The sequence below is a fragment of the Podarcis filfolensis genome (assembly GCF_964270895.1).
Source record: "Podarcis filfolensis genome assembly, chromosome: 4".
Classification (NCBI taxonomy): Eukaryota; Metazoa; Chordata; class Lepidosauria; order Squamata; family Lacertidae; genus Podarcis; species Podarcis filfolensis.
This window is the reverse complement of record NC_139607.1, coordinates 31,713,259-31,729,608: the sequence shown is the minus strand read 5'-3', so window position 1 is coordinate 31,729,608 and position 16,350 is coordinate 31,713,259. Positions and strand designations below refer to the sequence as shown.

The 16,350-nt window shown below is 43.3% G+C and overlaps 1 protein-coding gene across 1 annotated transcript in view; it reads right to left on the bottom strand.

Moving 5' to 3' along the window:
* Window positions 1-16,344, bottom strand: part of VWA3B (von Willebrand factor A domain containing 3B) — a 66,480-nt gene extending 50,136 nt beyond the window's left edge. Inside the window, exons 1-8 of the mRNA XM_083611175.1 lie at window positions 16,218-16,344; window positions 10,941-11,018; window positions 9,986-10,213; window positions 9,665-9,759; window positions 8,098-8,348; window positions 6,928-7,087; window positions 6,023-6,192; window positions 4,868-4,989 (exon numbers count right to left, since the gene is read on the bottom strand). Coding sequence (XP_083467301.1) covers window positions 4,868-4,989; window positions 6,023-6,192; window positions 6,928-7,087; window positions 8,098-8,348; window positions 9,665-9,759; window positions 9,986-10,213; window positions 10,941-11,018; window positions 16,218-16,245 — 1,132 coding nt within the window. The 5' untranslated portion in view covers window positions 16,246-16,344. The remainder of the gene's footprint in view (window positions 1-4,867; window positions 4,990-6,022; window positions 6,193-6,927; window positions 7,088-8,097; window positions 8,349-9,664; window positions 9,760-9,985; window positions 10,214-10,940; window positions 11,019-16,217) is intronic.
* Window positions 16,345-16,350: the final 6 nt, after the last annotated feature.

Sequence of the window (16,350 nt, the reverse complement as noted above, 5' to 3'; positions counted from 1 at the left end):
GAGCTGTGTTTGCATTACACAGACTGCCCTGCATCTCCTGCCTTAACTTGCTGCCTTCAGGCAAGACTGGAGGTCCTTGTCCTATCACCAGCATTGGTGTAAGACTGAACGGCCAGCCCAGTGGGCTTCCGTCGGTTGTAGGAGGGGAGGGCACCATCTTGTCCTTCGCCTCAGGCAGCAAAGTGTCTTGGGCTTACACTCAATGACACCAAACTCTAGCCACCAAGTAATCAACCAACACAGAAGGTATATCAACCTGCTACTGAGTCACAAGTTCTGTAGGACTAATTCATGAAAATATGAAACATTGATGGGCTAGTTGCCTGAACTTCACACTGGGGTCCTATGGTTAAGTAGCCTGAGGTCCTATGGTTAAGTAGCCTGCTTAATACTAGAGAAAGGCTCTGCTGGGTAGCTGATTGAGGACACCAACCATGTTCCCATAACAATTTAAGTAGTCTGGGAAGCCCACTCAAGGTATCTCTGAACCTTTAACATGAAAGCACTAAACTTCCTAGGTTTCCTCTTTCTTTCTTTCTTTCTCTCTCTCTCTCTCTCTCTCTCTCTCTCTCTCTCTCTCTCTCTCTCTCTCTGATTTGGGTATCATTTAGTCCCATTTCACACACCAGCATGTCAGAATGCAATCATTATTTTCATATTATATCTTCTTTGTTTCTCAGGACATCCTTTCTAGGAAGAGCTCGATAAACAGACCCCAAAACATGCAAGACAAATATATCACTCCAGGGTCTTTTCTGCTGTAGAAGGCAGAGAGAGACAGAGAGGCGGAGGGAGTCCTGGACGTACCCAGAGTTTTCCAATTGGCTAGGCATGATGTCATAACCACAGCTATAATACTAGGTAAATGCCCAAGACTAATTGTGTTCCCTTTTAACGTGTAAATTCTATTCTGTAAAAGCAATAAATACATGGCCTACAAAGCGTTTCTTGTAGATTACTGCACTTGTGGGCTGATTAAAACCATTCTGCAATTTAGCCATTAAGAAAAGGGAAAGTGCAGGGGCATAATTTTAAGAGCCGCAGCAGCTTTCAACGCATCTATTGAAATATAAACGAGAGGGAGCAGGAATGCTTCTTGCTCACAATGGAACCCAGCAGAGAGGCTCTGTTAGTTGCAAGCCATCATTAAACAGCTGCTGAATTAAAATTAAAATACAGAGGAATTAGAAAGTCGTCCCTCTTAGAAATATCACAGTCCCAAGTGACCTTTAAATAAAAGGACAAGCAGTGCTTCCAAGAAAAGGGGACATTCTTTTTCTGGCTACATTTTACGCAATTACACTTATTCTATTCTTTATGTTCCAGGATCTGCTCTTTGTTTTGCAGCCTGGGGGGCACGGGTGTCAACACCATGTGCTGGCTTGAACCCTACATGGCTTGGAGAATTAGGCTGCGTACACAACATGCCTTAAAAGCATATTCTTTCCCTCAAAGAATTATGAGCACTGTAGTTTGCTGAGGGTTGCTGGGAATTGGAACTTTGCAAGTTCCACTGCCCAGATTTCTGAAGAGGGAAAGAATGTGTTTTGAAGGTTTCTTGTGTTTTTGACAGGCGGATTTGACAGGTGGGCATCCCCATCTGCTTCCCAAACATGTGGCATCACAATGACATCATGCTATTGCCAAGGCCAATCCAAATTAGGGTCTGGCCTGTGGAGCCAAAAAGGCCCCCCACTTTTGCAACATGCACCTATATAGCATGCAGCCCAACCCTCTATGTGTGTACCCAGAAAGTAAGCTCTACTGAGTCTAATGAGACTTAAGCCCAAGTCAGTGTTTACTCCAGCCTTATAAAAGATAAATGAACAGACAAGCAAAATAAAAGCTATCCTAAAAAACTGCAGTAAAAGCAGGCGAATTAAAATGGCTGAAAATTTAATAGCAGGATACAACAAAGTAGCAGATAAAAAGAATGTTGAAAAACGAAGTCTTTAAAAGATGTCTGGAAAGTGGAGGAGACCTGGAAGACCTACACAGGGAGGGTATTCCACAGTTTCAGAGCCACCACCCCAAAAGGTACACATTTGTGTACCTGTCCATGTAACCTCAAAGAAAGGTGGAACTAACAGCAAAGTCTCTGACACCGATCTTAACTGGTGAAAAGGCTCATGGAGGAGCAGGTGGTTCCTGGGGGTCATTTTTCAATACAGATGTTGTTTTTTAACATATTAAAGTCAAATAAATGCTGGCTAATTCCCCACCACCCTGGTGCATTTACTTATTCAGTCGTACCTTGGATCCTGAACGCCTTGTGAGTCAAGCGTTTTGGCTCCCGAACGCCGCAAACCCAGAAGTGAGTGTTCCGGTTTGCAAACATTCTTTGGAACCCAAATGTCCAACGCGGCTTACGCGGCTTCCGATTGGCTGCAGGAACTTCCTGCAGCCAATCAGAAGCTGCACCTTGGTTTCCGAACATTTTGGAAGTCGAACGGACTCCCAGAACGGATTCTGTTCCACTTCCGAGATACGACTGTAATGTGGATGCTCAACATGTGTCCTGTTTAAAATCTTGCACATTCTAGAAAATATCTGAAAAGTAACTGAATCAAGATGTGATGACTTGTTAGTGATACAACACACACATACGCACAACACATATGCAGTTCAGTGACAAAAAGGGAGGAAAGAACTTGTATTGATTTATGTATGTATATAGTCTGCCTTGTTCCTGGGTAATCAGCCTTTGAAAATTGTGTGTACTCAGTCACAACAGGGACTAATGTTTCTCTGTTTTCCCCTGGCTGTTAGCAATTCCTTCTTTCCTATTAACACACGTAATTTGATACACAATTATTTGGAAGCTTCCAAACCCCTTGGGGGCTTTTGCATTTATTCAAAACAGGCCTGCTGGAACATGCAAACTTGCCACCTTTCTGAAAGGGAATGTTTTTCACCGTTCCTCTTCACTTTCTCTAAATATCAAACACTCTTCTCTAAAATACAGGAAATAGGGGGTGTCCAGCTCCATTAGCTAAGAATGGTTTCAGAAAGAAAATGGCCTTTCCCCCTCCCACACAGCACAATGAACTTCTCAATGTCATGTGCCGTTGTAAAACTGTTCCCCATTACCATATTGTTCTCTGGGCTGCCCCAGTGATGCGTTCTACTCTGCACCTTCCAGTTTAGCTTAGGAAATTTGTGAAATTAATTTCAGAACTGGTACACGCGTTGTTTGCCACTGTTTTGAATGTGCACCCCCACCATCTGAAGTGAGGTAGGTGGATACACGGGGGGGGGGGGGAGGCCTTTTTGGCTGCAACACCTCATTTGCAGAATTCTCTCGCCATGGAGGCATGCCTAGTCTCTTAGGTGCCAACCAGACAACATTTTGATTTCCCCAGACGTTTAACCTCCAATGTATCTCTCTTTCACACACACACACAAAATATGATTGTTTTTACCACTGTTCTACCATTGTGAGTCATTGTATTGATCACTGCTCTTTTACTGTGCTTTTTGAGTCATTGTAAACTGTCCTGGAAATTTCTGAATGAAAAGAGGTAGTATAGAAATGTTTCAAATAAATGTGTACGTGTGTGTGTGTGTGTACACAATGAAAACAATTGAAGTACTAGTGGTTTTATATTGTGGTTTTATGTTGTAACTTCCCTGACGCTTGCAGATATTGGACGTATATAAAATAAAATAAAATTGAAAAAGTGGCAGCCTGAGCAGAAAAATGTGCACTTCTCCAGGAAGATGCGGAGGTTCTAGTTTTGAAGTCCTCCATTGAAAAAGTCCCACAGTTGTGGGGCAGCCACACATGCATCTGCCAGCTACACCGGTGACATATCCGGTGATTCAGATAGGGCAGGACCACAGGGCTAAATATGGCAGATGATGGAGGCAGTGGCAAACAGCCCCAGCATCAACACCTAGGCTGGCATGGACATGCTGAAGTCCACCAGGAAAGATGCTGGTTCCTGCAGCATCCTTTGCTATTATTCTATCGTCATAAGGGCAGCTGGCACATACATGGGTAACTAATGCTCTTTTAAAAAATAATGAAACACATGCTCCTTTTCTGCAGCGAAGGGCCCTATTTGATTCCTGTCAGCGTGATGGTGCTGTGATTTAAGCATGCTCTTAAAATGCAAAACTGCACATGCTCAAGAGTGTCGTAATTTTTATCACAGCTAGAAAACTGTTCTTGCTTAAGAGTTTTGCTCTAACATGTCAGGAATGTAAAACAAATGTCAATGGAAAGAAGACAAATGTCAATGGTCTGCTTTGCCTCTCTAAGACTGTGAAGTCCAGGGTCTAAAACAGTGTCTCCCAAATTTGGGTCTCCAGCTGTTTTTGGACTGCAACTACCATCACCCCTAGCTAGCAAGACCAGTGGACAGGGATGATGGGAATTGTAGTCCAAAAGCAGCTGGAGACCCAAGTTGGGGAAACACAGGTCTGAAATTCCCTTGTTGCACTATTGGTTCTATCTTCTTCCAAAGAACTCTTGCTTACCTCCGTTCTGTATTGAGGAAGCATTCTGTTCCAATAAAATGCCTGCTAGTGTCCCCAGATTCTCCTAGATAAAAATGTTATCTTGAAGATTCTAAGGCAACGGTGGGGAGATTTCTTAATTCCCAAACCCACATTCCTCTCTGGGGAACTTTACGAGGGCTACATGTCAGGGGGTGGGTGAGGCCAGATGCAAACTTCTCTGTCCTCCATCCAGACCAACGAGAGGCATCGCCACAGACCAGGAATGCATCCTTCCAGGCAAAAGCACATAAGCAGGGCACAGAGCGAGAAGCAAGGCTGGTGAGAGCTAGGGTCCATGGAGATTCTGGAGGACTGAAGGGAGGAAGGCATTTGGGGCATAATAATCAACCTTCTTTTGTTTTACCTAGAGGCAGGTTCCCTTTCAGTTTCCTCGAATTCTGGGTAAGTAAGGCTTTCTCATCCTCGTCGCTTATTGAGGTTTCTATCATGTCCATGTAGTCCTCTCTCTCAGCAAATGCATGGAACCTGAAGGGATAAAGTGTTCCAATCTGTATGCAAAGGTTATAAACAGGCATCAAGGGAGGTGGTATGGAGCAGTGGCTAGAATGTCAGACCAGGCAGACCCAAGTTTAAGTCACTCCTCAGCTATGGTCTACTGAGTGATTTGGGGGCAGTCAGCCTCTCTCAGCCTAGCTTACCTCACATGGCTGTTTTAAAAAATATGAGGGAAGAGAACACGTTTCACTTTTGACTTCTTAAAGAGAAGATAACTGCAACAAATAAACGCAGTAATTTCCACTGGTTGTCAGGCTCAAGCACCATTAGGATGTTCTCATTGTACTCTTTTATCACCAGAGTTTCATAAAACTCACAGGTGCCCATAACAAACTGGGTGTTCCCATAGCATAACTTGCATTTATCAGTTTAATAGCAACTCACGATTGAGGCCTCACTCTTTTAGGCTTGCTCTACTGTTAAGCAGAGCTGCCTTGGGGTGCTGATTTTGGATGTCATGAAAGGCACTAAATGCTTGTCATTGTTGTGTATTTTACTCCCAGGGAGTAACTTGGTCAAGTTTGAGTACTATGCACCTTGCACAGGGGAGAGGGGCATTTAACTACAGTAGTACCTCAGGCTACGAACTTAATTCGTTCCAGAGGTCCGTTCTTAACTCGAAACCATTCTTAACCTGAGGCGTGCTTTTGCTAATGGGGCCTTCCGCTGCCGCCATGCCACCGGCATGCGTTTTCCGTTCTCATCCTGGGGCAAAGTTCTCAACCCAAGGTACTACTTCCGGGTTAGTGGAGTTTGTAACCCAAAGTGTTTGTAACCCTAAGCGTTTGTAACCTGAGGTACCACTGTAGTCCGCATTGGGCAGCTAAACAACTTGGGCTGAACCTGCTTCACCAGACCTTGTTATTTTCATCTCAGAGAGACAGAGGAAGAGGGAAAGTGACATATTTGGGCAAAAAACACAAAGAGAAAGCATGCAATCTGCAAGGATCCAGATCTCCATTTGCAAAATAGATTGATAGTGCTGAAATCATTTACCTCATACCTGCCAGTGGTCAGATGACTCAGCTCCTTTAATAAAGCAATAGTCTCTTCTTCTCGAGCATTAAAAGACACTGTATGGACTGGGCACGGGCACCTCGATATCTTCTGGAGGAGCAAATGTCTCATGCATTCTGGCATATCGCCCACAGTGAAATAGTACACGGCCTCGGTCTGTGATGGACAAGTCATTTGAACCATGAAGCGTATTTGTAACATCCCCCCCTCCCCGCTTTTCCTTTCTATCCCCCCATTCATCCAAGGAGCTAAGGTGGCATACATGGGTTTTCCCTCTCCTCACAACATCCTTGTGAACTAGGCTAGGCTAAGGGACAGTGACTGGCCCAAGTCCATGGCTTTGTGGCCAAGTGGGGATTTGAACCCCGATCTACCAGGTCCTAGTCCAACACTCTTAACCACTACACCACACTGGCATCTCTTATAATAGCAGCAATTCAGCCCAAAGGGCTGCACAGTGAGCCCCACATGCCCAGAAGTGTTAGGGAAACTGAGATTAATTGGAGACTTCCCGGCTTAATTGTGGCTCACCTAAAAAAGGTTGCAGTGCGCCAAAGAGGTATTTGCATCTCTTAACTTTCAGATAGGTTCATCGAAACTAGGCCTATGCTTCAAAGCCCCTCTAGCATCATTGAAACATTTCTCTCTTGCCTGTTCCGTGGGAAATTCTGCTCTCAGAATGCAATGCTGTCATGCCTATATGATATTGGTAAGAACCAGCCTGCAGATCAACTTGAAAGAAATTCCTTCTAAGTAGCCCCCAATGTTCTTTTATTAGCATGTATTATCCCCATCCATAATTCATGTCTGTAGCACTTGCAGTCAAAACTCTCACGGGGATATATCCCTAGACATAACCGAAGACTTCTAGAAATGTGTGAGAGAGATTACCGTGTCATCAAACAAGGCCTCCATGATCGCTTCCGTGGGGCCCGAGTGGCAAACAGCTGGCCTGTACTCTATCGCCCACAGCCACTCGACAGCCGCTTCTATAGAGGCCTCTGACACAGGAACAGTTTTCTCTTGCCACTTTGCAAGATCTTGAGCCCCCCTGGAAAGGAGAATAGCTAAAATATCTGGAGAAACAGCTAAACTTGTCTTGCAATAACAGCTCTGGTAGACTAAAAAGGGCAGCAAGGAGCATCTGTCCCCGTCAAGGTTTTGGTCTGGAGATTATGGGGGTGTGTGGAAGGGGAAAAGCCTTATCCAGTGTCTAGACAGACATATGATCTGGGTGCCAAATGTCTGTGGAGTTTCCCAGATGAATTACATCGATCAACATTCAGTGAAAAGGTCCCGCTCATTCTCCCAGTCTGGCAGAGGTCGAAGAGAAAGGGAAGAGGGACCTGAGAATTCAGCATTGATCCCTGCGCTTTGAGCTAAAAATCTCATCCCGACATAATGGTCACAGTGGGGCCACCACCTAGACTTCCTGGAGAATAGAGTCAGAGTAGATTGCCCTAACCCCACCCCCATAAACAGTCTCTTATCCAAAATGTCTCTTTGGCCCCGTGCAAATCAAGCGCTAGGCAGGACTCCTCAAATCCCAATTTGGCTCCCCAGGCCTGTAGTTGCTGACCCTTAGCATAAACAAACATGTTTTCAAAAGTTAACGTACACTTTGCCTGAGGGAGAAATAGGTGCATTAGCTATAGAGAATAAAGTTTGTGGGGGATATTATGGAGGTACTAAATCTGACCTCAGTTGTATCTACTTACTATGTTTTGTTTTGTTTTGTTCTGTTCTGTTCTGTTTTGGTCTCTAAGACAAAATCTAGCTGGCCTTTGCAGGAAAATGTGTGTTGATCAATACTGAGAGGAAGATACGCGGTTTGAAAACGAATCTTTTCCACTTAAAGAGAACTAGTGTTTTAAAATAAATAAATAAATAAAACGCTTAAGAAGGATTTCTACTCATGGCCTCATATTCAAAATGGCATAAAGGCTTTGCAGACAAAGTCTGATTATGTTCATCAGCCTTATGCTTTCAGCGAACTTCATTATTACGGTTGTAGTCTTAGGAATTCCAACAAGTCTCCTTAATAAAGTGTAGGAAACTTACTGAATGATGTTAAATCGGGAGATTTGGGCCACTTGCTGTTTGAAGACCATAGAAAGCGCCTCTCGACACAGATCAAACTCAGCTCTAGAAGCAACACCGAAATCCAGAACAATGGTGATGCTCTGTTCCTGAATCACTCCAAATATTTGCCGGCTTTCCGTGGTTAGCCATTCCATCCTTTGTTTATACAGTTCAATAGCTCCAGTAAGACAATCCACAAAATGAAAGAGGAGGTCTTTTTTGGCTGTCAGCTGCATTCAAATTTTAAAAAGAGTGAAGATGTCAAAATCAAGACAGGGAATAATAGGAATGGAAAATGAAGAAGATGTGCATCAAGGCAATTACAAATGCAAACACACTTTTTAAGAGCTGGCAAACCTCCTTGATGGATCTGTACTTTGGTATTAATATTTTATTGAAAAGGGTTCGATTATAAAGAAATAAAGTGATGCAAAGAAAAAGAGAATGAGAAAAGAAAAAGAAAAAGGAACAAAAATGTGTAGAAAAAATATATATGAATATATACGAAAAACACGCTAACCCATACATTCTTTTATAAATTTGATATTATTATCTATCCTAATACATATGTAAAGATGAATGACCTACAACATTTTCTATAAACTCATTCCAAATATTGTCATATTTATCCAAACAAAGTCTACGTCTGTAAGCAGTATGTTCGTAAGCTCCAAGTGTTATCATATTGTCGATCCATTTATTAAAGTGGATCATATATTTATTCCTCCAGTTCATCAACATCAGTCTCTTGGCTACCATGAGAGCGCAAAGAATCACATTTTCTCTAATTGACGGGTCTCTCCTATCCTTGCCTTCTGATGCAAAATCCAGAACAGGCTCAAACTGGAGCCATTGTTTTTCAACAAGTGTTTACCATCAAAGTACTGAACAAGCATCCAAACGGTGAGCACATCAGCAGTCCTTGAGTGGACAGAGCGACAGGGTCATGCTCCCAGCAGTTGTGCCACTGCTAGCTTAAGAGATCAAAGTGATGGTGAGGTGGGAGGAGCTCCAGTTTGGTCATAGAAGCCCTACAGGGGCATGTTGGTGTCAGGAGCTCATCCTACACTTAAGTAGGACCCTGGTAGAGTCGCATGCCCGACTGGCATGTTCTCTCCCTCCTGGTCGTTTGTTCGGGAGCTTCAAAAGCTTTCTTCTGCCCGAACATCACAGCGACCGATGCCAACAGACATCGGCACACTTAGGGATCTGCAGCTTGCGTAACAGACCTCAGCACCTCAGCATTTTGGCTAATCTACTTTATTTACATATAAACACACACGGAGCACTGCAACATGGCTCCCTCTCTCTCTAGCATCAGACAGCAAAGAGGAAAATAACAAAGGACAATAGTCCCACTTTACGGAACACAGTAAAACAAACATCCTGTCTCCGTCACTTCCCACTCTGTGGAGTCAAAGCATATACCGCCATGTGATAGACAACAATCCCATGACTGCAATCATGGAGCAGGAATTCTAACAGTTAGGCCACCACCAGCAACCAGGAGCTCCCCCAACCTTATTACTCTGAATCCGCCACTTACGTTATACAGCTTGCCGTCTTCTCCTGTCATGTATTGACGATACAACCCATTTGCATATCGAGAAGCCACAAGTTTCCCCAGGATGGATACATAGTCTAGAATAAAAAGAAGTTGTGCATGTGCTGTCTCCATCATGCAGGGTCATTTATTTATTTTTTGCACCAATTCCTTGCCTGTTTATTTAGAAGTGAGCCCCAAAGGATATCCCATACACAAGCTGTTACTTACTGTTGAATGCAACAGGGTTTATTTCTCCAGCTAATTGAGCAAAAGATCAGGCTGTGCATCATGCAAAGGGAAAAGACTTGCTGCACATCATACCTTCTTTGTGCTGAAATCCAATCTTGGATAAAATCTGAGAAAAGGTCAACTTGTTCCTTTTGAGCCCATGCAGCTGAAGCCATTTAGGGGAAGAGATGAGAAGTTGCACATCCAAGTCCCACTGAACGCCATAATCTCTCCTTTCTTGTCGCTCTAAGTTCTTCTCGCAGGCAACCAATGTCTTAGGTTTTTCAGGATCTTTTTTAGGCTTCCCACCAAAAGTAACTTCTGTAAAGGGGAAAACGTGCAAGCTAGGTGTTATGTACTGAAGTTCTCACCCTGGGCCAGCAGGGGGATACTGTAGTTATGCAAATGAAGGATCAAAAGTGACGTTCAGTGATTGGATAGTTTTTATGCAAATGAAGGATCAAAAGTGACGTTCAGTGATTGGATAGTTTTAGAAAGTTGCTACAGTAACGTTGTACTGGAGCTCCACATAAGCAGGCTGACTGAGCCCTTCAGTCAGTTCTAGTTCTGGCCTCTGAATAAACAAGAGCTGTTTGAAGAATCGCTGTGTCGTCTGATATGTTCACCCACAACTTAACACCAGGTTTACTTATTGCAATCCCTTCGTCTGCCAACTATCTCATCTCCCCCTCTCACCTCCTTTCCATGGTACTCTACTGTATTCTCATGAGTCCTCCTTTTTAAAAGCATTATCAAAAAGAGAAATTTTTAAATAAATACAAAAGCCTCTCCCTTCTTTTTCTCTCTCTCTTTATGTACAAGAAGATACATGTACAAAAATATTCCATACATAGAGCTGAGTCTGGAATTAGTCTTAAGAGGTTTTATGTTACCAAGCATAGGTTTGCACAGAGACATTAGATACATTCACACAATACACTGAAAGCACTGTGAATACCACTTTATACAGTCAAAGACACAACACAGCTCCAACAGAAGTTCCATGTGTAATTTTATTAATAAAATATCATAACCTTAGAATACTCACGTTCACTCCATGCAAGCCGTTTACCTATGCCACCAGTCATTGCAACCACACTGATTTTTTGCTTCCTTCTGTGTTCCCCTTAAAACATGAATAAAAACACATGTTTGTTTTTTATTGATGCCATCCAACCAGTAAATCAGGTCTGGTCTCGATGCTATAAATTGAATTTAAATTAAAGTTAGCAGCAGCTCCAACAGCTTTCATTAGCCAGAAACCTAGTCCTCCCACTTACCCAGGAGGAAGCCCCACTGAATTCAACAGGACTTACTTCTGAGCAGACATGGTTATGATTGTGCTGTCTAATTATTTCAGATATTTCTATACTACTCACTAGCATACCACAGCGACAAAATGGTTACAAAAAGGTAACTTACCTGTTTAAGGAAAATGAAATAAAAAGAATGTTTTAAAAATACCACAGCATTAGTAATAAACATTAAAAGAACTTACTAGGAGGTGAAACCATGGGCAACAATAAGAAAATGCCTAAAACCAGAGGAAATACAGAAGGTTCTATGTACACCAGGTTCAACCTGGTGCCTGAAAGAAAGAAGTATTGGTGCAAGGCAAGGATCTCTAGTGAGGTCATTCTATTGTCATCTTGTTTGGGGAAGAGAAATTGGAGAGAAAAGCTATGGTTGGTGAACTAATGGTGAAGGCACAGAAGCAGCACATTCAGTTACTTGGGCCCCCAAGATGATGATGATGATGATGATGATGATGATGATGATGATAATGATAATAATAATAATAATAATAATAATAATAATAATATTTTATTTACCGTATTTTTCACTCTATAAGACGCACCAGACCACAAGACGCACCTAGTTTTTGGAGGAGGAAAACAAGAAAAAAAATATTCTGAATCTCAGAAGCCAGAACAGCAAGAGGGATCGCTGCGCAGTGAAAGCAGCAATCCCTCTTGCTGTTCTGGCTTCTGGGATAGCTGCGCAGCCTGCATTCACTCCATAAGACGCACACACACATTTCCCCATACTTTTTAGGAGGGGAAAAAGTGAGTCTTATAGAGCAAAAAATACGGTATACCCCGCCCTCCCCAGCCAAGACCGGGCTCAGGGCGGCTGATGTTTTGCTAGTGAAGCTTTTGCCAACCGCGTTGGAGACGGGATCCAGATATCCTTATCAAATCACGGCAGCTGTGTTCTGCACCAACTGGTCATCTTTCAAGCCACACCTAAAATACCATTATAGCAGTCTAATCAGGAGGTGATCACGGTGTGGCTGTGACCCAGAGCATTCCTGTCCAGCAGAGGCTGCAGTTGGTGACGCAGGAAGGCGGAGGTGCTGTGGACCAAGGCTCTAGAGAACAAAACTGGAGCCAATGGGAACAGGGAACCAAGACGTGAACTTGACCCTTCCGGGGGGGGGGGGCAGTGTGCAACCCATTCTAGAGCAAGTAGAATGCAAACTCCCAGAATACAAGAACCATCTACCCACAGCTTTCCCCTCTTGTTGGGATTGGGCTTCAGTTGACTGGCCCTTGTCCAATGAAAAGCAAAGCTGAGTGTTATCAGTATGCTGATAGTGTCTCACTCTGAACCCCTGGTTGACCCTCTGAAGCAACTTTAAAGCTGACTGGGTGGCTGCGAGGTGAGTAGGGAGGAAACAGGGGACTTTCCTTCAGTCAAATTCCTGAAGTTGTCTTAAGATCCAAATTCTAATGTGTATTTGAATTATAATTACTATTTTGATTTATTATCCGCCCATAAAGGCCCTGGGAAAGTTACAGCAGTTTAAAATGCAATGATGAAAATAGTTTAAAACAGACTGCAGGCACAATAATTGGGTGGGCCCTAGAAATGTACGTTTCGGGTGCCAAAGACCAGAATAAAGAAGTGAATCACTTTGGCCTCTTCAGTTACCTGGCAGAATGTTATTCCAGTATTCCAGATCCACATACCACTGTAGTCACTTGGGTAACTTTAAACAAGAAGACCAGAACAACAGGGCTAGTGATGCCGTAACTAGGAAGCCCTTCAAAATGCCCTACATGTACACAGGGGAGGGTTTGTGCAAACGTTTACCCTTTGGCTGCGGTACCAAGTGGTAAGTTGTGCATTTTGCCTCCAGGGAGACAGAACTCTTGTCTCTAAGTGTCAGCTATAAAACATATGAATCACCGCAATTTATTTACCCGTGTGATGGATTAGAGCCTGAATTCAAGTACTTTGATGCCGTGATTTCATGCTGCAAAATTCCTATGCAAAGGTCACTTCGATAGAACAATTTGCATGAATTCCACATGTATCCCATATGAGATAATGTGTGTGAAATGCTTTAAATACTAAGTACTGATACTTTATTCTGTGCATCATAATCTGTGGTGATCCCACATGCATGAACATGACTGCTGATTGAGTCTGCAGTCAGTCTTGGTTGTTTATCTATGTTCAATTGCCACATCAAAATTATCTTACATGGAAATCACTTTTTTTTTCTGGAAAGGAGCCCTGAGTAACACTGAACAAGCTAATAGCTATCATCCTCCATTGCCCAGTTTGTAAAATGGGAATAATAAGGACCAGCCTTACAAGGTGGCAAAAAAGAATGAATTAGGATTGTAAAGCACTTTGCATAGTTATATATTTATTTTACACTTGTTCTAATCTTTTTCTCCAAGGAGCTCAAGGTGGCATACACAGTTTTCCTCCTCATCTTATAAACACAACAACCCTGTGAGGTAGGTTAGGTTGAGAGTGAGTGACTGGTCAGATGTCACCCAGTGAGTTGAGTGGAGGTTTGAACCCTGGTCTCTCAGGTCTTAGCCCAACACTCAAGCCGCTATACCACATTGGCACCAAAAAGGTGCTGTGATTAACAGTATTCATTCACAAGAGAATCTACTAGGAATCACTGCAATCTAGTCCTTCTAATATAACACAGAGACCCGAGCTGGTGACTCCATGGCAAATGAAATCCTGCGATAAGCACTGTAATTCAATAGAGTGCAAAAGTCCCGGCTACCAGAACCAGATGCCGTGCTATTTTGATAGCTGTTCAGAGGCTTGGATGTAGCACACTCTCTTTTTTCACTCTGGAATTTAATTCCTTGCTAGCTCAAGTTTCTTCACCTGAACTGCTCAGGCAATTGTGTGGCAAATGGGAGAAGAACATACAGGGATTCTGATAGAAAAAGAATCTGTAAAAATCAAAACTCAACTTAAATTGAGGGATGGCCCAGCTAATTAGAGAAATATTAATAATCTTAAGACCAACATTTTAAACCAAGTTTCAGTGGGAAAGTTTGGAAAGAGTTTTTACCCACTCACTCAGTGTCTTCAGTTTGGGGGAACATATAAGCACATTTCTTGCATCCAAGCTTTAGTATGGATTTTAAAATTTTTACAGACGCAGCCATCTATGCTAGGAAAACGATACACCTTATAATAAATGCATGGACTTCTCAGGAAGCTTAGGGAGCTGTAAAAATGCAAAGTAATAAACTGGCAAGAGTCCACACAAAATTCAGTGAAACTTGGGAGGTTGCCCACATATAGCTTTTTGAATCCAACCTGGCAGTGGGGAGGGAGAGCAGTTTGGCTTAGTTTTCCAGGTTTAGACAGATCTACTGTATTTCCATTTCCCAGAGAAAATGATTCCACTCTAAACAATTTCACATTCTATGTTCAGGTTATACCAATTGGAGGTGTGGAATTGCAGGTATGGCATGAATTCAAAGAGGGAACATGTATAGAACTGAATTCCTGCTTACATTTGTCGTCAAGCACATTTCTGTGGGAGAAAACATCTCAATAACTACATTGCGGCCTAGAAGTAGAAAGTTGACTACGTGCTACTACCGTTACCCACTTATCAGCAAAGCATGGTTGAGGGCTGAAATAAATCTTGTGTGGGAGTTCTGTGACTAGATTTCCCAATTTATTACCTGAAATGTAAATATACAAGGTTGGAAATCTGCTCACAAAAGATTCCTCATTTATCCACATTATTTGCTTGGTCCATATGGCTTCCAGCTCTTTCCCTCTAAGGAATTAAGAATGAAAAGCTCAAGTTTCTTTACCTGAACTGCTACCACTTTCAGGTTTTGGCTTAGAATTATCCACGTTAAGTCCCCCCAATCTTCACATCAAACCAAGCATACCTGGGAGTAAACCCCATTAAGTTCAATTGGACTCAGAATTATTTCTGAGCAGGCTCAAGATGTCAAAGCTGTGAAAGTGAGGTTTCCCAAGAGCATACCGGTAGTTTGTTCTCCTGCTGCAGAACTGTGCTGGGAAAACCTGCACTTCACAAATGCCCCCATATTTCTGCAACCCAAGGCCCGCCTTCAGGGCTTGGACCTGTCAAAACTATACTGTATCTACTTCTTCACCCAGCCTTTTGATGCTTGAGCTGTGTATTTTTAGGACACCCATTATTTTTGAGACTAGAAGTTGTTTTAAACCATTTCTAATGTTTTGTTGTTACGCACCCTATGACCTTAGGGTAAAGGGCAGGTAAACAATAAATAATAATAATTCCTGAGCTAATAATAATATCACTAATAATAACAACAACAATAATTTTATTATTTATACTCCGCCCATCTGGCTGGGTTTGCGCAGCCACTCTGGGCAGCTTACAGCATATCTAAAAACATAATAAAAACATCAGGCTCTAAAGCTTTGATTCTATAATAACCTTACGTATATGTGTAAACATGTGGCTCAGTCGGTACAGCATGAGGCTCTTAATCTCAGGGTCGTGGGTTCGAGCCTCACGCTGGGCAAAAGATTCCTGCATTGCAGGGGGTTGGACTAGATGACACTTGGGGTCCCTTCCAGCTCTACCATTCTATGATTCCATGTAGACTGCTAGCACCCCCCCCCACACACCCCAAAGCACAAGGAGAATTAACGAAGAACAACAACAGCGACGAATCACAACAATTGCCTTTAAGACAGCTCAGCCAGTAGGGCGTGAGGCTCTTCATCCCCACGCTGGGCAAAAGATTGTTGTATTGCAGGGGGTTGGACTAGATGATCCTCGGGCATCCCTTACAATTCTATGTTTCTATGAAATGAATAAGGACCTCACTCATTTTGTGTCGTTCGGATCAATCAAGTGCCCCGCGCCCCAACCTGGCACAGGCGCAGAGAGGGAAATCTGTCCCCAGGACGATAGGGGGACAGAAGGATAGGGGCCCCGTGGGGTGAACCAGCCAGAGCTGGAAGCCTTCAGCCGACCGTGGGAAGAAGCCCCCATCCGAGAGGGGGCTGCTCCCGTGCGCCCCCTGCAGGCGCCCCGCCTCACCTGCTTCGAGCCCCCCGGTCGCTTCCATCCCATTGTGACGCACCGGCGAGTTCCACGGTGGCGCCGCTGCCGCCCCGCTTCTTTCTTTCGTTGACACGGGAGACGCCGCGGTTGCTAAGCCCCGGCCCGTGAG